Source organism: Gobius niger (genome assembly GCF_951799975.1).
Source record: "Gobius niger genome assembly, chromosome: 1".
NCBI lineage: Eukaryota > Metazoa > Chordata > Actinopteri > Gobiiformes > Gobiidae > Gobius > Gobius niger.
In genome coordinates this window covers 21,119,225-21,144,086 of record NC_136852.1, presented here as the reverse complement: position 1 = coordinate 21,144,086, position 24,862 = coordinate 21,119,225, and the positions used below count along the sequence as shown (strand labels likewise).

Below are 24,862 nucleotides of genomic sequence, written 5' to 3'. Positions count from 1 at the left end.
AACCAGCGTTGCCATTTTCTTCTGAGCGCCTGCCAGACTGCTCTCTCTTCATTAAAAGTTGCATTCTCTCACACAAAACAAGCTTTAGGGACTGTGAGCAGACTTTGACTCTGGCCTCGGAGGAGCAAGGATCAAAACCAGGCTTTTTTCTTGTTCCACTGTTGGTGTTCAGCCTGCCCGTGCCTGCATGTGGACAGTTCATTTCTCCATAACATTGCTGCCGTTTTTCCTTATGGAACAGAGCTCTCTCCTGGGGGTATATTACAGGAGAAATGAGCCGTGTGCCCTGGCCTGACAAGTGAACAGAAAATGTTTTGAGATTATTTATCCAGCAGTGAAAATATAAATAAATATGTTTTATCAAAACATATGCAATTATTTCCAGTTTTCACAGTAATTGGATAATACTCAAAGTTATTTTAAATTGATGTTTCTACTTGAACGTGATGCCTTTTTTTCCTTTCAATCACAATCCTAAAGGAGCCAGAACACTCTAATGTTTATCAGAGAGGAGCAGGACGGTTGCAGAGAAGGGCAGGGCTCGTACAAAACAAGGTACGACAGTGCACTGGGGAAGGGAGAGACCAAACCGAGCTTTTTGTTCTTTAGTAGAAGTAGTTCCATAAGGGCCTTGGTTTCTTTGTCTCACGCTTTCTGTCTCAAACTCCATTTTGTCACCTCTCGTTGTTGATGTTGCTCAGTGATCACAAACTGTAATGGCCTCTCTGTGTTTTTTTCCCCCCGCACGTCTCACGTCTCACGCTTCATATCCATCTCTCCACCTGTGTGTAGAAACATAGCAAAGCAGACATTCCTAGAGAGTTTTCAGGACAACCTGATTGAGATGGACATTCTGGCATCATCACGCCACGATGCCCCATACAGCGACGGGTATGTTGCATGTTTGCTCTATGGCTCTCTCACATCAATCTGCTTTGCCATGAACACATTTATGATGCCTGCTTTATGTTTCCATCATATGCCCTCTGTTCTCACCTCAATAAACACGTTATTTACCCTTTTGTTCCTTTGGTTTAATAAAACAACAAAATGCAGTTAGTCATTATATACCTCTCTTGTTAACTTTGCTCTTTTAATTTGTGTTACTGTTGAATGTGTCATGATGTACACTGATTTGAATTATTGCCTGCACTATTACACCTATGGGACACCACCTTCATGTCCCTGTTCCCTTGCAAGTCAGTGCAGCTGTTCTTGCTGTAACAAGCTGATCACATGGCTCTACAGTACTACACGCTTTATGGGTTAGGCCGCCATGTTTTCAAGGGCGAATAAGCTGCTAAAGCACATATATCTTCTGGAGACAGCCTTGGAGCTGACACACAGTTACCACGGCTAACCGTGCTGGCATGAATACATAAACAACACTTCGCTGGGCTCACTGCTTTTCTGATCCAAATGTAATATTGATCACCGTTTGGTCTTAGAGAGCCCGCAACGCAGTGTTTAATAATGCACACCAGGAATATCAGTACCATCGTGCTGTTCAAGTTTAGTATTAGTTTGCTACTCTACAGGGTAAATGTGTGGAACTGATAATGTGCTGAATGTGATGTTCTGCTATAGACAGAAACAACCAAACCTATTGGGAAAAAAAAGAAAACACTTTTTTTTGTCGTTCAAATTTTGGATTTTGTAGCTCAAAAACAGAATTAATTGCGCTCATTGTAGTCTATAACAATCCCTTCTAAAACCCCACTAGAGCATTTTAAATTGAGTTACTAAATTGAAATTCAAGGGGAACATTCTTTACAGCAACATAACGTGCAGTTTATTTAATTATTGCCCATAATAATTTCTCTGGGTTTTTTCTAGGCACTTCCTGTTCAAGCCAGGTGGAACCTCCCCAATGTATTGCACAACGTCCCCGGGATACCCTCTGACCTCCAACACCGTGTACTCGCCTCCCCCTCGACCCCTCCCCAGAAACACCTTCTCACGGCCTGCCTTCAGCCTGAAAAAGCCCTACAAGCACTGCAACTGGAAATGTGCTGCTCTCAGTGCCATCCTCATCTCAGTCACTCTGCTGTTCCTGTTGGCCTACTTTATTGGTAAGTGCAGTCCAAACTCCTACACTCTCCTCCTCAGTCAGTTTAGAAAATATTCATTATTCTCTATTCGTGACTATGTGATGCCGATAGTATGTACACGGTTTTGAATTCTACACTCTGGAGGAGTGTATATAAAGTCATACTTTCAAATCATGATCAGTGTAATTTGCATTGATTACTTGATAATGTGAGAGTTTAGTTTCACAATTTTAATATTTTTTTGCAGTCATTCTACAAAATCACTGTAATTCCCCCATAGATTTCCTTTTGCAACACACAGGAAATTGCATAACCTATGTCATCATCAAACAATTTCAGAGCATATGTATGTGCACTGACTTCGCCTCATACTGTATGTGCTGTGATGATACAGAGACTTGGAGATTGACTTCTCGCCCACACACCTCCTCTGAAATAACATTATCATCCTTAGATTGGGTTGACTGAATCTCTACAGATGGTACGCCGTTTCCTTGCTCTTCTGAATAGGTCAGATATGAAATGAATTAGAAAGACATCAACCATCACACGAGAAAGACTCCTCATGCAGAATATTCATTTTTTCCCCCCACACAAATTGAAGATTCCCTAAGCAGCGCAGCCAGGTCCCAGCTGGACAGCGATTATGGGCTGTGATATCTGTGCAGCAATGCTATTAAATTAGTCCTGCTCTTTTGGACTACTGTCATTTCCCTGGAGATAGAAATTCAAATTTGATAATGCAGCGTCTTGTTTATCTGAGAAATCTGAAAATGTCATCCATGATATACCAAGGTTAGCTGTTAATATTTTTTTCACCAAAATGAATTGCCTGAAGGTTATTTGTTTCATTATTATTATTATTATTATTATTATTATTATTATTATTATTATTATTATTATTATTATTATTATTATTATTATTATTATTATTTTTACAAAGCATTTAGCTACTGTTTGCACAACTTGAGCTGGTGTTAGCATAACGTATGCATGTTGCTTACCTACATAGTTCGTCTTTTAGCTTCTTCTTTACTTTAGTATTTGCCTTGGCACCTCTGAATAATTCTATAAGCTCCATCCAAAGGCATTTGTCCACACTGTTGTCAATGCAGCTCACAAAAGCTCTGCTGCTCTTTCAGTAATGTGTATTCTAGCGTCCGCCCACAACAACTGTGGTCCATTTGCGATGAAAATGCTACTGTCTCGTGCCGTGTGCTGCGGCCAAACAGTGCTGGTTTGAAATGTACTATGTGGGGAAAAAACAACATAAGTGACCAGGTCAGCCTTCAAAGTGCCCCAGCTGCTTGATGGCCCTTCATCAAACACACGAGCAATTATCTGGCTGTAAAAGTCAGAACATCTTCTCATGCACCAGGAGCAAACATGCTTGAGATCAATCCTCACCACAAGACCAGGGCTTCCAATCAAGAACAAGGGCCGTATTTAATTAAAGACTGATGAGAAAATATAGTTAATTCCAAGTGCAATTAATTATTGAGGTCTATAATTGGTGATGCTGGGTGAGACGTCTAATGAACCCAATTATGGCTCATGACAGATGTTAGTGGTGTGGCTGTATTTTGTCACAAATTGAAGAGCCCCAAGTTAGAGATTGCTAGTTTCCCCGTTGTTCTTCTCATAAATTTTTAATTTTTTCCTCCACTAACTCTTCAATATGAAGATCAATGTATTCTCATAATTGCAATTAATATACATAGTATGTTGGTTTCTTCCATTTACTCTGAAGGGTGTATAGATTTGCAGATGCTGTTAAATCCAAATCCTAAAATTTCTCATTCTATTTATTTTCTATGGCTTTTGAATCATTGCTTCAAGTGTGCACCAAATATTATTCACGTCTTAGTCTTCGGGCGCGCTTTTCTGTAATCAAAACATTGATGAGAAATTTGAATGATGTTGGTGAAAAATGCAATAGAAATGTCAAACTCACACAAGACAAATACCTCCGAGTAAATACAGACATTGCTTTTCTGCTCTCCGTAGCGTGTTTTCTCAACGTTTTTCTTTTCAAACTAAAATACATTTTAAATCAAGAGACAGATAGGATAATGTGAAGTTTCATAATATTTACATCCCCATTTGATATTGCAGTCTGTGAACGATGCTGTTTTGGTGGAGTGCAGGGCGATTTTCTCTGAAAGTGCAAATTAAAATGGTCCTCAACATAATATTGCTATAAGAGGTGATTTATGCTATGGAGTGTTAGAGAGAGAGAGAGAGAGAGAGAGAGAGAGAGAGGGGGGGGGGGATGTAGTTAAGTGAGGAATGATCAACGGATAGCTGCAACCTGTAACACTTCATTGTTTAAGTGTTTGCAAAGAGATTCATTGGCGGGGCAAAGCAATTTTAGGGCATGGCCTACTGCTTTTTGAAACACCACATGATGTATTGCCTTTTTAGGTGGTTACATATTTTAAAAAAGAGATTCATTACAGTTGCCCTTGAAGTGTGTACTAAAGAAAAACTGCTCTCTACATCTTGGGTTGAAGCACTGAAATGCTGCTGAGTGAATGACCCAGAGCAAAAAGCAGGCCTTTTTGAGATTGGCTGAGACGACTTCTCATACCCTACCTCTGTTCCCTAATTGGCACATTGCGTGACCCAACTTCCTGCCAAGAGTCTAACGAAAAGAGGGCACAACATGCGCTCATGGACAAAATGGGCAGTGGTTGGAAGTACTCTCGTCTTGACAGGTCAGTGGCATCAGTAGAAGTCAGACGCTGTGCCAGTGGCCACCTCGTTAGGGATACCTTGTTATTCCTACAAACTGTCTTCATTTTCAGCCAATTTCAGCAGTGTCATTTCAAATGTTTGCAAAGTTTGAGGAGCAAGAAAACAAGCACACAGCAAGACTGCTCGGTGGCTCGGGTCCAGCGCTCTGCATATCACATTTACCAAGAAGGGGCTTGAGTACGTCTATGGGGAAGGGATGGAGTGGGCTCTCTAACATTTTCCATTAGAGGCCTGGGGGATGGATGGGATGAAGAACAGGGCACACAAAGACGTGATTATAGGACACTTGGAATGACACCCGCCTGGTGACTTTGCAGTGGTTCTGCCAGAAACATATACTAACTGCTCTCCATTTAGGCAGTCCGTTTTACAACACAAATCATAGATAATGGCTTTCTGGAACTCGTGAAATGACAAACAAAGCCATTTATCTCTCCACTCAATGCACCATAGACATAATAGCCTCCAAGGGGACTGGACAGACCTTTTCTTGATTATGAAGCTTATCTGTGCCTTTCAAAAGTCTAACCTAGAATACAATGAAAATAGAGCAACCAGTTATTTTCTTTGTGTCCTAGTATCCAGCCATGGTTTGATCTGCCACTTGTCTTATTCATGTGGCATTTTCAGCCAATTTGAAGTCCATAACTGGGCCTCGGTAAGAACACTGCATACTTGAGGGATCCGTGTTGAATTTAAAGTAGAGAGATTTATTATGATGGTCTCGGCTCAGTGCAGCACATTATTGTCTGAAGTTTGATTTTTATATTAATTTAGCACATTTGGAATGGTTAATTGAGGTAGTTTAAGATGACAGCTTGAAAATGTATGAAGATTTATGCTGCAATTTAAAGAAATATATCTGGCCTTAATCATTAAAACTGAAGGAACATTTGATCGAGCAGGAAATCTTTTTTTTTTTTATCTGCTGGCCAACTGAATTAATGACCCAAATGTCTTTAGAGATAAACTTTATGGAAGCTAAAAATATCCTCTGCTCAAACGAGAACAGGAATGTGTTGTAACATCTAGTACTAAGAAAAGAACGCTTAATGTTTGCGCTTACAAGAATGTTTGTAATGTGTTGAACAAAGGATCAAAATACCATTGCTTTGCAGATTCTATTTTAAACATTCATTGGTCTCACTGTATATACGTAGCTACAGGGACTGTTTAAGTGAAATGTCCGAGTGTCTCACCTGGCGTCTTACCAATCGTAATTGAATTGCGTTGGTATTTACTTGAGTAGCTTAAGAGAAGCAACAAACCAATAAAATAGCTCTATTGAGTTTCTGTGGCTTTTCTGCTGACTGTTGACTTCGAAGGTGGCTTTTGCCTTGCTAAGCTCGTCTTGTCCATTCTCTTATTGGTGATCTGTCATGGTCGGCCCCTCCTCCCGCGGCCTGCTCTCCATCGCAATTGTTCCCGAGGACCTTTCTTTTGTCGACCTTGTAAAATATCAGCATGTTTCGGGCCACACTGAAACGGCCCAGTAGTGTCTCTCTGGTAATGTGTCTCCCCCTTTGTCCTCTAGTTTTGCACAGGGCTGCTAAGGTAATGGGGCTGGAGAATGACAAGGCACCAGGGATAGACCTCGCCACTGTGTAGAGACAGATGTTGTCCTATGGGGTCAGCGTCGCATTTATCATCACATCTTGCTACTCAGCACTTTCACACAGCGCCATTGAACATTAAACTAGGCATTGTTCTATATTCAGACTTCCTGTTTCTTTACCTTAGAGCTATACATATTTATATAAAAGTGCTTATTGTGTGTGTGTGTGTGTGTGAGACAACCATGTTTTGTCAGTTTGGAGAGGCTTATATTATGGTGTTTCTTACAGTAGTTCAAGTCACATTTAATGCTTGTACCGCCTAACTACATTCTTCCCTTTTTTTCCCCTTCTTCCAGCCATGCACCTTTTTGGGTTAAACTGGCACCTGCAGCCGACGCAGAGACAGATGTACCAGCTTTCCGAAGATAATACAAGTGGCCTACCCTTCCCCACGGACCTTAGCCTGTCACCGCAGGGCAACACAGGCCTGGAAATCAAAGGCAAAGATGACAGTAAGTTTCCGATTTCAGAGCTTGCCGAATGACTGCACACAAAACTTTCCCCAATCTTTCATTTACTGATGGCATTTAAAGAGCTCACGCGCGTACGGTGTTTTCCATTGTGTGCGAGCTTGATGTTTGGTAGTCTACTCGGTGTACGCAAAGAGATCTGCATTGTAATCCCATAAAAGTTGTTGTAAGTGGGAAAGTGTTATTTGTTCCTGGAGGGAGAAAATGGGAAGGCTTAGGGGACTGAGTATCCTGGGGCTGCAGGCGGATTAGCCTCTCTGTCCCCTTCAGAAACGGATGTGAGCCTTTCATCTCGGGCGCCGGGGCTGCCTTCTCTTGCCAACTCCCCCCCTCGGTAACATCCAGGAAAGTTTGCTGTGCCCTATTCGCGTACAAATGTGCTCAGATTTAGCCCCGTGATTTGCCACTGGCACACTACAAAAGGTAGAAAATGGAAGTATTACCATATAGATGAATCCAGGACTTGTCTTTTCCATTTACCAGACAGCCCAAAGTGTGTTTAGCTAACAACAGGCATGAATACAGCCGGGCTTTGTGCGCCCATTGTCGTCTGCCGTTGATAGAAAATCAATAGCCACATATTTCTAAATAATTTTGCCCGGTGCAATCGTGTCAAACACAAAACATAATTTATCTTAAGCTTATACAGGTAATACAGATAAGACATTCTCCATTGTTACTTTTGTTGGTTACGCTTTAATATAATTATGACATCATTCTGCTTTTGAGCTGAACAAAAAGATAGTTCATTACCTTCCATTCAATTCCATAGATATAGATAAATAGTTAAAATAGTACTACCCAGTGCCTATCTTGTCTCCACTGATACATCCGATGTTCGTGATGGACTTTAGCGAAGGCCGCCATCTGCCTCGCCGCGTTTAGCCTAAAGCTGTGTCTGTCACTGCGTCCTGGGGAGAGTTTCTATGGCGCTTTTGCAGCCATCGTGACAGAAATGAGCTCATCTACATGGGCCAGCAGATGTTACTATTTCCACCGAGTCTAATATAAGATATATTTTATAGAACTTCGGAAAGATATTTTTTGAAGTGTTAGACTGTGTTTTAATGTAGAGGTGAGTCAAGATGGTGTAACTTTTTGCTGGTCACTGATCCCCTGTGCATCTGGGACCAAATCTATTATAAGCCTTGTCAACATTCAAGTCTTTTCACCAGCCACCCCCGAGTTGAAGGAAAGTGTAGGGAGTTTTAACTTGCTTTTAGAAAGAATATGCAACAGAGCACGCAACTTAAATTTTGTTACAACCAGATAATAATTTATGTTTTTACTCCTATTTTTCATCATCAGCAGGCCTTCAATTGGTGACAGTCTGTACAGTGGTCATTCATTATATTTTTCATGTGCCTGTCAGAGCTATGATTGAATATCTGTGATGTGTTCAGACTATCATGCTCCAGCAGACGCACTTGCTCTGCACTCACACGTCGGATTAATGGCGTGATCTCTCTGACCGATTTACTCTGTGTGCGATGCAGGCAAATTGGACAGCTTGTTCCCAGATGACAGCTATATAGATATGGGTGAGATCGACGTGGGGCGAAAGGTCGCACAGCAGATTCCTCCTGGTATCTTCTGGAGGTCCCAAGTCTTCATTGATCATCCCATGTACCTGAAGTTCAACGTGTCCTTAAGCAAAGATGCCTTAGTCGGAATCTATGGAAGGAGAGGCCTACCTCCGTCACACACTCAGGTAGAAGTCATTTTTATTTTATTTTGTGTTATTATTTATATTTGGAGTAGACTTCATTTACCAGAACCAAAAATAATCAATGAATACATACTTTTAAACATACTATATTTAAGATAGAAAATGGTCACAACTCATATAAGCACCAGGTGCCAAGACTTGCTCCAGCTTTTCTGGAATGATGAGTTATTCATGCAGACCAAATGATGCTGGCTATAAAGAGGGCTGAAAGCACTCAAGTCTCGTGTGTCACCCTAATAGCGTGTCTGCGGTCCAGTCTGTCAAGCCTCTTCACTCTGTCTGTCTGTCCGTCTGCAGTTTGACTTTGTGGAGCTGCTGGATGGGCGGCGACTCCTAGTCCAGGACATCCATGGCCTGGAGGGCCCTGTGGCCCTTCAGAGGAGTCTGGTTCCCATTACCACTCACGACACAGGCTTTATCCAGTACTTGGACTCAGGCATCTGGCACCTGGCCATCTACAACGATGGAAAAGAAACGGAGACTGTCTCCTTCCTCACCACTGCTATAGGTGAGTGCCTTGGGCGTGACCTGCCGCCAAAATCTGTAATAGTAATCCACATAATCCCTATAATACCAGGCAGCAGCGCTTAACAGCATCGTCCAGCCTTGAACATGAGTCAGACGCAGTTTTGGGCAGATTTCAATTGCTGACAAAAGTGTGGGTTAATCAAGGTGAAGTTGAATATTACAAAAATCAGGACATCAGTGCTATCCTGCCATGCCCCAGAGTAGGGCATTGAGAGATCATAATATCCTCATTAGCCTGAGTGTCTTCGGAGCAAATCAGGGGTCCAGCTTCTGGGAACCATTTGCATACAATTCAAAGGATGATTGTACCCTCTTGCAAGTGCCATTTTTGATCACGGTTTGCTCCAATTTCCATCTGTTTTCCATATATCAAAGTGGAGGTGACGATTCTTGTCCCTGACAAATCTCAGTGAGCAATTTGTGTTTGTTTCAAACTTGTGTCCTCCCTAATGAACGTCATTGCATTTTGTACACTCCTCTTTGTTCTCTCATAAACGTCTTTGATTGGCGCCGCTGTATCACGGAAGGTGTGAGAGGGCCTGAGGTGTCGTCTTTCACAGGGATGGCAGCTGGGAGCTGTTCTCACATGCTCTTTAATTAAAAGCTCCTGGGCCAGGGTCCATCTGTGACAGGGCTGTGCCAGGCTGCAGATCGATGAGGAGCTGTCCTCAACACCAGCGTTACACCGAGAAGAGACAGACAGGAGATGCACTATGGCCCCTGCTGTGCCAACAACTGCTGTAATTTAATTCTTAATATACAATATGACACGGGGAGAGGGAGTGCAGCCAGTCTGTTTTCTTGAGCATATTTCCGACAAGGTGTGGATGGAGACCCCATGTGGATTGAAACACTTGAAGATTAAGTGTGGTGTGCTGTGTACAGGTTTGGGGCTCAGATAAGGCAGGACAGTGTTACTCAGAGCATTCTGCCTCTGTTCATTTGTATCAGATCTGATCTGCCCGCACTGGCTCAGAGGGAGGCACTGGGGCCCTTTCCAAAATGGGTCATCGGTTAAGTGCCCTTCAGCAGAAATTGAGTCTCACCAACTGCCGGAAAAGTGTCGAGCCATAGAGCAACAGGACTGATCGTCTACGTGTAGAAGTATCACCGTCTAGGTGTAGAAGTATCACTGTCCAGGTGTAGAAGTATTCATGTGTGTGATTTCCATTTTGGGTAGGCCCACACATTGTTGGTAAATAATAAATACTACTTAATAAAACTGTATCCCTCTATACAGTGTTGCTATTCACCATCTACCTGATATCTCCTTAAACACATACTTGATGACAGTGTGTTCCGTTGTTCATATGACAAACCTTTGAACCTACCTATATGTCCCTGTTTCCTATTGCCATGCATGAACCCAAAGACAGCCTTGTGTGACGCACAGTGTCTTGTACTATAACACACCTCATTCTGAAGGACTCTCCGTACACACAAGCAACCATCATTCATAGGTACCGAGAATCCTCAGAGAACACGCCAAGAAACTGATTAAAAATGCCCACTGCATGCTCCTCTGTCCTCACCAACTAGAGAGACTTGCACAATAGTTAGTTCCCCTGATATGAAGGGTAATGAATTTCAATGAAGCTCGGTAGAATCCATGATTTATGCGTTGGCCTATGTCGAGTGTGTGGCTAAGAGATATTCATGGCCTCCCCTCCCTGCTCTCAGAGGAAACACAGGCAATAGGCTATTGAGGAGCACATACTACCAAGCGTGACAGCTTTCAGGAATAGGGCTTCCTTCAGTCAATTAAAATATGTTTGATTTCACTGCATGTTCGTAAAAAGGGGAGTTCAGGTAGTCAAAGTCAATTTGATTCACACTATACCATTTGTGAATAGAAACTGTGCTCAATTATCTCTTTGCGTATATTAACAACAAGTGGTGCGTTGGTGTGTTACTTAGAAAATCATTGAGGTCTTTACCCTGATTGAGTTGTACAAATCTTTTTTTGCTCTACACCCTTAGAAAATATGCATCATAATACATTTCCAGTTTTAGTTCCATTCATTTTCAATTTGATGGGAATTTATCAAAGTTCCCAAGGACAGACTCTCCTGCATCCCTTTCACAACTCAACATAGCAAAGCCAGGCAGCATAGAAATAAGCTGCACTGTGTCCCTTTCCCCTTTCCCATCTCTCTCTCTCCCTCTCTCTCTATTTGAGATGTATCTTCAGTGATGATTGACTCTCTGGAGAACAGATAGGCTCGCATTTCTAGGCCTTTGTGGAGCACAGGGGCGTCTTTGTTCTGTAAGTTTTGCCTCGGAGCTTTGCAGCCTCAAGGCACTGGACAAGACTGAATATTTTTCAGCACCATTTCAGGTTTAATTTACTGAGTGTCATGTTTTCGCAAATCTGTTGCCAGTGAGAGGCTTAAATATCTTTGATTTTCTAATAAAAACATAAAAAAATAAACTACTGACACAACACACAAGTTGCAATATGTTTTTGCCAATGAATCAGACTATGATAAAGTTATGCTGCAGTGAAAATATATTGAATTAGGAAAACTGATGTACTGTGCAGTAACAAGGGAACAACTCCCTTGAGCCTTTTTTGTCATACATATGTTTTCTGAAAGTTTACAAGCCAACACTGCTAGATCATAAATAAGGTAAAAGACTTCTTGAAAAATGGCCAAAAAAAAATCACATTTTGCTTGGTTGCAAGGTTCCAAGTAGAGCTTCAATATGCAACAAGAAGAAATAGGAATGAGACAAAAAAAAAAGTAAACGTTTTATTGAGATCAACAAAAAAATGAAATAGGCTGTTTGTGCTTTTGTTGATCAACAGTTTAAGACCACATACCTTTAAAAGGCCAAATCTGTGCAAACATGTGGATTCAGTGGCATTTTCTGGCTGGTATTCACTCTGTCATGATGTCCTGATGGCAGAGGCAAAACAAAAATCTCATTTAGACCGTGGTCGGGTTGTTGAGCTGCATAAGCAGAGCCTCTCGCAGCGCCATCGCTAGTAAGACCGTTATTTTGAATTTCAGAAAGGATCCTGAGGGTTGTGGAACAAAAAAGTCAAGTGGAAAACAGAAAAATATGTCACAAGCACTGATCCAGAGGATCCGATTGTCTGTCCGTCAAGACACTGAAGGAAAAAGCGGCCCAGATCATTACGGCGCCCCCTCCCCTGTGGCACGTAGAAAACATCTCAGGTGGATCTGCGTGTGATCTCAGTAACGTTGGAAACCATCAGGACCATCAAGGTCACATTCTCATCAGAGAATAAAACTTTCTTCCACCTTTCAGTGTCCATGTTTGGTGCTCTCTTCAAAGTCCAAACAGACAGTTCTGTGGCGTTGAAGGAGAAGAGGTTTTTTTTATTTTTAAAGCGCTTCAGTTGCAGATGCCTCTGATGGTTACTGGGCTGCAGTTGGCTCCAGTAACGGCCTTAGTTTGGGTCGAGCATTATCCAGTGTCTTGACTGACAGCCAACCGGACCCTTCGGCTCAGTGTTGATGGCATTTTTTTCAGTCTTTCACCTGACTCTTTTGTTCCATAACATAACCCTCAAAATTACTGTGTTACTGCGTCCCACCAGCAAGAGGCTTTGCTTATGCAGCTCAACAATCCAACCATTTTTGCCTTTGTTACCAAAACGTCATAACAGTGTGAATACCTGACAGAAAATGGCACTGAATGCATATTTTTTGATCAGCTGAAAAACAGCCTAATTCAGTTTATTTGTTAAATTAAAGCTATACTGAAATGTTTTTTTTCCCTCCCTCTCCCATTTCTTCTTTTTGCATATTGAAGTTCTGCTTCGAAACTTGTTAAGATCCAGCCATACAAAATGTGTTTTTTTTGTGTGCCATTTTTCAACCGGTCTTGATCGCAACTGTACCTTTAAATACCATTAAAAACCCATTATAGATACAAACCAAACCTCTTTTAATTGCATCACTTTTCTTTACTTTAATTATATCTGGACTGTGTCACATGATGGTTATAGTTACAAGAATCTTAACCATTAATAATACAAAACAGTAACACTCAAAATAGCTGTGTAACAAAAGAGAAACAGTGACTGGTTTGGAGTGTGCTCTTACCCCTGTCTTTGGCATTCACAGTGAGCCCTGGGAGAATGTGTGGGAGTCAAATTGTTTATCAGACCGCATTACTCATTAATGCCCTTTTTCACCCTTTTGCAGAATCTATTGACGACTGTCCAAGTAACTGCTTTGGAAACGGTGACTGTGTAGCTGGAACCTGCCACTGCTTTTTAGGATTCAAAGGGCCTGACTGCGGGAGAGGTGAGTCAATTTATGTATTGTGCTTTATTTCTTGACTCTCACAAAATATAGTTGTTTTATTTTCTTGTAACATCAGCAAATAGAAAATATCACAAGAACTTGCCGCTGATCCAGTATATCACAAAAGTGCTGGGGTGTTCCATCCCTCAGAAATTTGACAACAAAAGCAGCGTGTGTATCCTCCTAAAATAAAATGATAATGACGATAAACTGGACCAAATAAAATGACTGAATACTCTGAAAACTTGACTTATACAATGAAAGGTTTCAAGTACAATATCTGTTCTATTATTCAACTCTACAAAAGACACACATTTAACAGTACGGTATGGACCCTGCTGTCACATTGAGTGGAGTGATACGTAGACGCCCTTTGAAGCTATGGTTGGGAGAGTCCATTCAAACGCCTGTGTGCTGTCTGCTCTTTTCACAGCGGCCTGTCCGGTGCTGTGCAGTGGGAATGGTCAATACCTTAAAGGTCGCTGCATGTGCCACAGCGGCTGGAAGGGCTCTGAGTGCGACGTTCCCACTAACCAGTGCATCGACATCACATGCAGTGGCCATGGGACCTGCATTGTGGGGACTTGTATCTGCAACCCAGGCTACAAAGGAGAGAACTGCGAAGAAGGTGACAGCCCCAATAACTCCCAATAATGTGTCCCAGACCTGTAAAACTGTCTGTAATATGGCTGCCGTAAACATTAGAACTTGTTATTGCTTGACATTTCCCCAACAATAATGAGAACAGCTATTAAGTTATAATGGCTTATGTTCCAGTCCAACTCGTTGTAAAAGAAGGGCATCCTCTGTAATGAGTCATACAGTAAACCATAACCTTTACACAATATGCATCCAGGTGACTTCAGGTTTGTAAATCATGTAGAGGAGAAGCTGTGCTAATGCTTAGGAGGCCGTTTATGGGAAAGCAAACTGAGTACTGTGTTGATCTATTTGGTGTTGCACATTCATGATGCTGGATAAGGCTTGACCATATACGATTGAAAGGGCCATTGTGTTTGTCACTTCGTGAAGGCTCTCATTTCAAGATGAAAAATGGACCCTGGGAGTTTGATAAATGACCGTTTGTGACATCCATAGGCCCCCATTCTATTTTGGGGAGAGTGTGGAGCCATAAGGAGTGGAGGGGAATGTGTACGGGCACCCTTTAACATTTTTACCTTTCTTCTATCCGACCTTCAGCCTCCATGATTAATTGCCAGGAGAGCGTTTCTTGTCAGTTAGCCTCTGATCTTTGTGCCTTGCGCTAAGCCATCTGCTAAAAGGCAAAAGATCCTGTTTGTCTGCTATAACGGCCTTTATACCCATTCATGTCATGGTGAAGGCAAGGTGCCATGGCGTGGCCGGCTGCACTGTGTCCGGACTTTGCTTTTATTTGGCATGCATTTGCCATCTGTGTGAACTATGAAACCGTTCTGTCAAACAAAGAACCATTTTATTAAGGATGTCTACGCCCACAAAACTCTTGCCACCTCCTACACAAACTTGTATTTGACAAAACATAAAAGTGCTATTTGGTCAACCCCCGTGGTTGTATATGCTTATAATAATACCTTTCCCAAATAAACTTCTGATACTGTCACTACCGCCACAGTAGATATGTATATTACAAATTAAGAATATCATCTGTTATATTGTACTTCTATCACAAAAGCCTGAAATCGGTTCACTAGGTTTAATTCCACTGTTATTCATCTAATACAATTTTGGAGAGTAGTTTTATTTGTAAGTGGTGGGACGGTGCCAGCAGAAGCGTGGGCTGTACCTGAGGTTGGCGCCATAAGGCACAGTGTGAACAGCCTTTTAATTGGCTTCTTTATAAAGCTTCTTTTAGAGGAATTGGACCTCCTTATGTTGTTTTCAGTATGGTTTCTTTTTTTGCTCTAAGCCATCTGCAGGTGCAGTCTTTACCGGTCACAACACTTAGGCTTAATTAAAAAACCAAGACTTGCTTTTTGACAGTGGAAAGCAGCAGGTGACCTCTTTGTGTTTCTGAACTCCTTTCAGTGGATTGCCTGGACCCGACGTGCTCCGGCCGTGGGGTCTGTGTGCAGGGAGAGTGCCACTGCTTTGTGGGCTGGGGCGGTCCCGGATGTGAGAGCTCCAGGGCGTCCTGCATGGACCAATGCTCTGGACACGGAGCCTTCCTGGCAGACACCGGCACCTGCAGCTGCGATCCCAACTGGACGGGCCACGACTGTGGCACTGGTAAGAGGCTCAAAAGAAACACAATTGAGTTTTTGCTGCTCAAAAACGCGGCACAATGCTGAGTTTGATTTCACATTACAAATACTGACGTTGGACAATGGACATTGAACATGACCTGCCTCAGCAAAAGAATGAATACATTGGCTTAGAATCAACACTCTCCAGCAAAGGTTATAAAAGCTAGTTCAAACTGTAACTTTTGTGGGAATATTTCCATATCATTAAATACGCTTGTACATTAAATCACTTATGTCTATAATTAACTATTTCTATGCTGTTACATATTTGTTGAATTGTTTTGTTGAATTTTTTTTGCTTGCTTAAAAAAAATAAAGAAAACACTTTTTATTAGCAAACACTCCAGATATTCTCATTAATGAACAGCTGGGGGTCCATATCTCCTGTTCAAACACTTCATAGAATATTACATGACAAATGAGGTGTGGTGCTGTGCAAGCAAACATTTTTTATAAACATTGAAATGTGTCTGAAAAATACCAGCACGACAAAGAAACACCTGTGCCATAAACACTTTGTACTAATTTTAACTCCACTAACTGCTCAGATGTGGCTTGGTGGAGGTATTTGGCAGAGACGTCTATAACACAGTTTCAGGTGAATACATTGTTCAGTCCAACGTCATTTGTATTCTGGGAAAGAGAGACTGTCCGTCAGCTATTTGAATCCATGAATCCCTTTGTATTCCGAGCAGACACAATGACCTATTAGGTAATCCCAGGGATTCGCATGGAAATGGGAAGTTTGCCGCTCGGAGAAAGAGCTCTGTAAATGATGATGAGTTAGCTCTTGATCCTCCTTTATCCCGTTCATTGTAAAGCGTTCTGGGTCTAATGCAAAAGTAAGCTCATGGTGGACTACTACAGCCAGACCCCTATCACTTCATATATTATGGATCAGAAAAGGAAATACTGTTTTACTATATGAAGTATTTTTTTTCTCCTCTCTCTATGACAGATTTAAGATTCAGACACATTTTTGTCCTGTGGCTTTCAGCCGAACAGTACAACCTGTGTGCTGCTCAGATGGTAGTAAAAGGTTTAGCAGCCATAAAACAAGGCATGGGATTTTATCCACTTCAATATTTCTGTTTTACGCCATCCTTTGTCATTTCCAACTATGTGATTTTTGTTTTGCTTACATGGCCCTTAAATGCTCATCTGTACCTTTATCATGGGGACAGGACATTGTACACTATGGACTAAGGCCATATAGATAATGACCCTTTGACTAAGGGCTGTGTCTGTATCTGAGGTAAAGCCTTCCTTGTTTCACCACTGGTATTAAACTTTTTTATATTGTTTATATTCAGCACGTATAAATACTTAATGTATAATTAGGTAAGTGTGGTACAGTTATTATTTGGTTATAATCTGCCATTGTATCTTGTGTCCTGCCCAGAGTGAGACGGTAGTACCTTAACAATGACATGTAAGAGAAAACCGTGTCTCGGTTCATGCTCCCTCCTTGTCGAACTCACTTCCATCTTATATACGGCAAGCAAATAATTTGTAGAAAGTAATTTTAATCGGCGCTTAAGACATTATTATATTGTTATTAATTGTGCTTGGTGTAATTTGACTCATTTTGCAATTTCCAATGTTTTCTCCGTGAAGCACTTGAGCACTACTGTAGCTGTAGTTTATAAAAGTGGTAAATTTGTGGCAATGCAGGAAAAAGACAGTAATAGACTTATTCGAGATTTTTTACCTCCTGCTCAGTTCCCCTTTCATACTTGTCATACTTGAGTAAGCCAGCAATGCGGCGTCTACAGTGCTTCCATAAAAGAATAGTTAATAAAGTGGTGAACCTTTCATAGATATTCATAAATAATTTGTAAGTGTTTAATTTCTTTTGGCCTTGGTCTTGTCATTGGCCCCCTGGAGTTCATCAGACGGGTAGTGTCCCAGGCTCTATCACAGCCTGTCAGGAGGAGGGCCTTTTAGCTGCACACAACAGCATAAGCCAGGCATCATTGTGATCTCTCTCTAGTTCTTCCTCAGTGCTGCAGATACAATAAACACCTTTTGTGTTAAACTTGCTTCCCCCTCACATACGGTAACTTTTGTGTAAAAATTCACCTGGGGAAAAAAGCATTTATAGCTTTTTTGCTAAACTTACAAAGAACAAACAGGGGCAGACAGAGGGGAAAATGTGTCTGCTCAGGCTATACCCGAACCCATGTCTTTTCTTTGTAATGGACTTATTAGATTTGTATTGTCCAAAAGGATTGCCTTTATGAGGTGCAGGAATTTCTTTTCAGCTGCCATCAGACAAGGTAGTGGAGCGTGTCCCCCTTTTCCTTGACAATAACTCCTGGATTTGTCTTTTCTCTACCCTTGTTGCCTCATCCCGTCTTTCCTCTACCCTGCGACCCCCTCCTATTCTGTCTTCTCTGTGTCCGCTGTCTCCCACAGAGATTTGTGCAGCCGACTGTGGTGGCCACGGCGCTTGCGTGTCAGGCAGCTGCCGGTGTGATGAGGGCTGGATGGGCGCAGGGTGTGACCAAAGGGCGTGTCACCCGCGCTGCAACGAACACGGCACTTGCAAGGACGGCAAGTGTGAATGCAGTCCGGGCTGGAATGGAGAACACTGCACCATTGGTACGACGGGGCAGGGGGGGGCTCTGTTTGGGTATGGAACTGTCCGGGTGTAGCCGCATCTGTCTGTGCATTCGGGGGGGTTGGGGGGGGGGGACAAAGGCGCGGGCTGCCTGTCTGCCCGCCTATGTATGGAGCGCTGGGTGTGTGAAGGGATGGGTCCAGTTGGAGAAGTGTGAGGGAAAAGCATGCTTAATTGAATTTGTGCAACTCAGTAAAGCATGAACAGGTTTACTCAAGGATCTGAGGCTTGACTTCATGCATTTTAATGTGGGAATGTGCTAAGGTGTCCTTTCATTTTACTCATCCTTTTCCACATCTCTTTCTTTGCTCCCTTCCCATTTGCAATTAATTTGAAAAGTTCACATTTAAGTCAATATGTGTAGTTTTCTTCTGCTTTATTACAGCTGGTCAGGATTATTAGATTTTTTTAAGACGTCTTAGAAATATTTTTGAACATCTCAGGCTTAGCGATGCATTATTGTGGTTATACTGGGTTAAAATGGAATTAAAAGTTGTTCAAATAGTTTAAAAAAGCTTAACGTCTTCAAGTCTATGCTTGATAGTAGGCAGATTTTCAAATATGTCAGTGTCTCTGTTAGTAATGTACATTTGGCTGGATTGTAACATCCTCCATCAGCTTTTTCATTTGATCAATAACCTTAGTATTTTAGATTAATGTAAAAAAGAATACTCGCAACACTGTCCTCTAAATAAAATTTAAAAGTTGGTTACCGAGTAGTAATAATTGTCTCTTATATTTTAATAAACATTTGTGCACATGGTGATGTGCTGTATTGATTTTAGCTGCAGCCTTACAGGGGTTATGCAGCAACCTCATTACCATTCAGTGGTCAGCTCCAGCTACAGAGCAAAGGAAGTGCGGGCACAATGACCACAGATCCCCTTTGCCTCAGCACTTCACTGAACTGCGCTCCTCCCACACGCTGCTCTAGTCCGTGCAGAGAAGGGACTGGAGTCAGAGCGTCAGTCCGAATGCTGAGGGCTTTATTGTATTTTTCCCAAAGGACAAGCTTTCCTCTCTGTATACGTGAAATATCAACATTTCCGTTATTTGACTTTTGCCTGTCATAGGTACTTTTGAGGACGGTGAAAGATAAATGAGCCCTTCATGGATAATTTAATAATGAAGTGGAAACAGGTCAAAATTCTGCAGTAGAATTTGCATGTCTGCAAGTGCAGATGTTTGGATTTGGCCTATGGTCATTATGTTTGTGATTACTGGACCTAGCCACATGAAACAAAGATATGAAGTTCAGATCTGTACTAGTAAACAGAGGTGATTTTTCTTCCCTCTGTAGTAATTAAGTGGCTTTTTCCCCCTTTTTTTTTTAATCATACAGGCGTAATTGTGGTCAGTTGGGAAGACTTTTTTTTCAACCCAATCCATAACAGTCAGGTTAAACATATTTATGTGAATTTTTGGTTTGGTTATTTTTTTCATTAAAAACAGTGAAACATCTATAAAGGTAATTTATAGGCCCCTGCCCTCCGTCTGAAATTATGACACTAAATTCTTGAACATAGTGAACGCATCCCATTCTCCACATTCATATTGTATCTCCAGCCTTTGCCAAATACAGCCATGACTCAAGTCTGTGAATGTTTTATACGACCGCCCTACATTATTGATGGCCCTTTTACAAGTGCCATATTGAGATCCCCACTCCCTCGACAAGACTACCCCTCAGTGTCATCCATTAAGAAGCCAAAGATCTCCATTTAAATCAATGTTCATCGTATAGAGAGGTGCCTGAGCCGCATACCGTGCGACTCAGGAGGTCTGACTTTGACTGTCTAAGCCTCGGGTGACCTCATCATTGGTAGAGCTGTTTGGAGATTAAAAGTGCTCTTTGTTCAACACGCTGGCCCCTGCTACTATATTACTTTGGAGATTTCAGGGAGGGAGTGCATCAATCTTGTTGCTTTAATATCAATTCTGTCATGACAGTGACTTCATAAATCAGCGGGGTTTGTCCGAACATCCTTTTGTTATTTCCAGTCTTGATGTCTGTCGACCTGTCTCCGTCATTATCTCTGTCCATTTGCATTTCTGTTTCATTTTTTTTTATCCCTTTCTTTGTAATGCATGATATTGCCTTACAACTTTTTTTAATTTTCTGTGCGACGTCAACTAACATCTTGCCTTGCCTTGTCTTGTCGTGGAAGTAGCACTGTTCAAAACCTCCCTTATATGTCTTGTCTTTTATCTCCCAAGCTCACTATCTGGATAAGGTAGTGAAAGGTATGGCATTCCTCCTTTCCTTCTATTTTTACCCTCGTCCCATTGGCGCTCCAGCCAGCATTAACAAGTCATGCACACACATACACGCACACCCACACGCACACACACACGCACACACACACACACACCACGATCTTCCTCTTCCAAAACATTAGCATACGCAGGCGCAACGACACTCCTCTCGCTGCCCAAGACAAGCCATTTTAATGCCTTCCACCCCCATCAACTTTTTGCCATATTGTCACACAGTAATCTCCACTTAGCACTTTCACACCTGGTGAGTAAACTTTTTTTTTTTTTTTTTTTTTGATGTGATGTGGCTGGTGTGTGGCCTTGCTCTCTCAATAGGGATGTGTTAGTGAAGGGGCCTTCATAACTGGCCTATGCATTATGGATGAGTGTGCAGCTGTGAGCGGAGTCTGATAGGTGCTGAGGCCGCATCCTGTCTAATTAAAAGAGTTCATGGTCTGGTTGGTGCTGGGCAAATACAGGGGGTGGAGGCGCCATGTCCAGCCTGCCTCTGTGCCTGCAGCGCTTGCTCTCACTCTCCCCGTGTCCTTGGTAATGGACCACCTGTCATGAACGCCCTGCCAGAGGAGGCCTATACTAGCGCTCATGGCTTCACGTTCGAAGTGGTCTGAGACAGGCTTGGGCAAAGCGCAGCGGGAGCTCCACTCTGAAAAGGCAGCCAATTAAGTTGAACTGGTGCCAAACTGTGAGCAGATCTGTATTAATCCTTGTAATAAACACACAGTTGACTAATCGTTCGTCTCCACTGGTCAAACTGATGTTGTTTTGTTCTTCTGTCTACTGAAAGAAATAGTGTTATGAGACGAAGCATTTTTACCCCTACATTAATTAAAGGGTGTCTTTGTCATTTACATTAAAAAGACTACATAAACAAAGAAAATTTAATTGTAGAATGTAAAAATAACGAAAAGTTTGGCGACAAAAACTTGCAACCGGTTTGAAGTTGGGTATTAAAGTCACCGTTACATTAGAGAAGGTGGTCTGCATGATTTTAGATCATTTCTTGGCAATCCTATTAATTCTCCCTCTTGCATCACTAATATATCAAACTGTTAAATATATATGTATATTTTTCGTCAGTGCCTGCTGCCAGTCTCCTTGTCTGAAGTAAGCACGACAGATAATTCAGCGGATAAAATGGGTCAGCTCAGCATTTGCTCTATCAAGCTTGCTTACCAACATAGAGCACGACAAACTTGGGCTGTTGATATCTTGAGATAATTTTAAAGGTTCAGAACCAGTTTAATTCTTTAAAAAGGGTGTAATCTATAATCTTCGCTTGATCTTGTGCTACACCTATGAGGTCGCCATAGTGCACATACAGCCTCTCCTTTCTCAAGGTCACACTACCCCATTTCACCGTTTTGTTCTGTTATTGACTTCCACCCTTTTAGTTTACTTGCTTCATGAAAAGTAAGATCTTTGTGTGCACAATGCACAGCACTTAATAACTAATATATTTTCATTACATGCAATAAAATACAAATAAAGTAAGTTAAAGTGCATACTAATGATCAAGCTGTGTGCAAGAATGTCACCATATACTTGCATCTCCTTTGTATCATATGAACAGGAGGCTATTGAGCTGGAGTAATGAGCACATATTGATTCAGAAGATCCATCTTATCTGATTTTACTGCAAAGGGATATTAGGAGCTTCACACAAGCTGTATCAAATTAATCAACTGATGGTGTCATCAAAGAAGCTTTTTAAAGGCGGACCTTTTGTTCATGAAATTTTTAGTGTTCAAGATTAGTCCGTTACCTCCTGACACATGTCCTTGTTTTTCTGTTGAACAGAGGGCTGCCCAGGTTTGTGCAATGGGAATGGTAGGTGCACTCTGGGAAACAGTGGCTGGTACTGCGTATGCCAGCTGGGCTGGAGGGGCACTGGCTGTGACACTTCCATGGAAACGGCCTGCAGTGATGTCAAGGACAACGATGGAGGTAAAATTACAAACAAGACACAGCAGTGCTTTGTGACAACAATCAACAAGGGCTCTAAACTCGACATGATTGGACTACAAAATGTCCTTCTGTGCTTCAAATACCGCCAACGTGGCTTAGCACTACAGAGCAGTTTACACAGGGAGAGAATGTCTTGCAGCCTGTCACCTGGACAAGAGGCCTTTATTAAAAAGCAGGCCTAAAGCCCAAAAATGTGCTGGCCCCCTGAGGAAGACGCTGTTCTGCCCTCAAACTAGCCCCGAGCAGAGCCAGGCACACACACAGAGCCAGCCAGAGGGTGTGCCACTCCAGTGGCCAACAGGGAAACGTGACTTCCTTTCTACAGACCTCATTCTGGGGTGAGATATGCACTACCATCCCTTATTTATGCCAAAGCTGTTTGTCTCCCATCACAGAGCAGGGACCACAAAGCTCTCCATAGCAAGTCGGGGCACTGTTGGGGATTTGACTGACTCCTGACAGCATGGTTTATTTTTATCACCCATCTGGCCAGATAGGTCCCTGAAAGCAAAGGGTAGGAAGTCCTATGACCCACTTAAGCAAAGTAAAATGCAATGCACAGCAGCTCCTTTACTCTGTGTTATTTCACCTGAACTCCGACACAATCTCTTGGGCAGACTGAATGCCCTTTACATGTATTGTTTATTCATTTGTACAATGATTAACACAAAAATATAAGATTGGGTAAAACCTTTTTTTTTTTTTTTTTATAAACTTATGTTCAATAAGTATTACTTGTTTGACCTTGTCAGATGGACTTGTGGACTGCATGGATCCTGACTGCTGTCTACAGTCAAGCTGTCACACCACATCCCTGTGTGTGGGCTCCCCAGACCCCCTGGACATCATCCAAGAGACACAGATGTCCTCTGCACAGAGCAACCTGCAGACTTTCTATGACCGCGTTCACTTTCTGGTGGGCAAAGACAGCACCCATGTCATTCCTGGAGCCAATCCCTTTGACAGCAGGTGAGTCTTAACCCTCTGAAAATAAAACACCTAGAGATATACTTTACCTTTAATAAAATGTTATGTGCATGGTCGTCCCCCAAAAAAAGAGCTTTTGTAACTAATGCCTGATGGTCAAAGTGGTTTTTGGGCTTGTTACTTTTCTAAATGGGTTGTTGGCCTGAAATACGGTATGGTTTGTCAAGCCTATTAGCTGTGTATTTTCATTTTCAATGACAGCAGTTATCTCTAATTACGTTTTACAATATAAGGATGAGAATGAGATCCTCTGTGAGAGAAATGATGGACAGATGAAGATGGATAAACATTAAAAGTGACTCATATGAATGTATTGTGATAAGTTTTACTGTTATCCATCTGAGGCCCACTCCTCGAGGCTCATGACACCCCAGCCCTGCAACGTGAGAGGCTTTTATGTGGCAGAAGATGGTTATCAGAGTCCCCTATGATTCCCTTGCATTTTCTTTGTCCTTTCTGCAAATGCCTACAATACTGTGTCACCCTATTTGCATCCCACTTGTTTATGAATATATTGAACTCTTTGCTGTACAAAACATGCAATATCTGTTTTGTGTGTTAAAAAATGTGATTTATGAAAAATGTGAGTAGATGTTTTGTTTATATAATATAGCAGCTCGCTAGAACAACAGCTTTAGTTCACACGTTCTACTGCGTTCGATCCCACTCACATGTGACCAGTTGTGATGAAATAGACGGGCACCTCCTTCAACTGTATCGTAACTGTAACTGTTTTGGTGAACTGTCTTTGGTACAGACCGGTTACAGCTGATACTGGAGAAAAGCCTCTTTCACACACACTTTGACATTTTCCCCTCATTGACATTTCGCTTTCAAGACCCACTCAACATTTTCAGATGTTGACCGGACAGACTAGCAGCTTGAGTAATCCCCTTGTCTCCGGAGAAGATGCCCAAGCATAAATAAGTAAAATCAAGAATTCAGAGTCGAGCCGTAAGTTTGAGGCCTTTCCCTGCCTAAAAATACCGATGCTAATCTATTATTCATGTTGGGTATTCTTTCCCCTCCAGCTGACAGATGAGTGGTTATGACAGTACTCTAGGCCTTATAGGCAGTGTCTCAGCATTTTCCTCCAGTTCCTGCCCTGGTCACCTGATCACCATCTTATTGATCTTCTAACCACTTCCTGATGCAAGCAGACATGTAGCACGCCATTTTCAGATGTTTACCACTACACAGAGCTGCAGAGGTGCCGCCGAATGAAACATCTGTCTCCGCACAAAGCGTCTCGACTTGGCCATGACACATAATACATGAGCTGTAGCAGTGGCTTCTGAGCAGAATAGTAAACAGGAAGTCCACACAACCATTTGGG

The 24,862-nt window shown here is 42.0% G+C and overlaps 1 protein-coding gene across 9 annotated transcripts in view; it reads left to right on the top strand.

Moving 5' to 3' along the window:
* Positions 1-24,862, top strand: part of tenm4 (teneurin transmembrane protein 4) — a 123,390-nt gene that overhangs the window by 59,630 nt on the left and 38,898 nt on the right. For 3 of the 9 annotated variants that reach the window (XM_079553328.1, XM_079553327.1, XM_079553333.1), the window contains 12 exons: positions 793-891; positions 1,837-2,072; positions 6,721-6,876; positions 8,391-8,605; positions 8,921-9,131; positions 13,330-13,431; positions 13,865-14,059; positions 15,457-15,657; positions 18,093-18,278; positions 20,515-20,541; positions 22,372-22,518; positions 23,292-23,508. In XM_079553328.1, the coding sequence (XP_079409454.1) occupies positions 793-891; positions 1,837-2,072; positions 6,721-6,876; positions 8,391-8,605; positions 8,921-9,131; positions 13,330-13,431; positions 13,865-14,059; positions 15,457-15,657; positions 18,093-18,278; positions 20,515-20,541; positions 22,372-22,518; positions 23,292-23,508 (1,992 nt within the window). Of the gene's footprint in view, positions 1-480; positions 556-792; positions 892-1,836; positions 2,073-6,720; positions 6,877-8,390; positions 8,606-8,920; positions 9,132-13,329; positions 13,432-13,864; positions 14,060-15,456; positions 15,658-18,092; positions 18,279-20,514; positions 20,542-22,371; positions 22,519-23,291; positions 23,509-24,862 lie in introns of all 9 variants that reach the window. The other 6 variants (XM_079553329.1, XM_079553334.1, XM_079553331.1 and 3 more) reach the window with 3 other exon arrangements.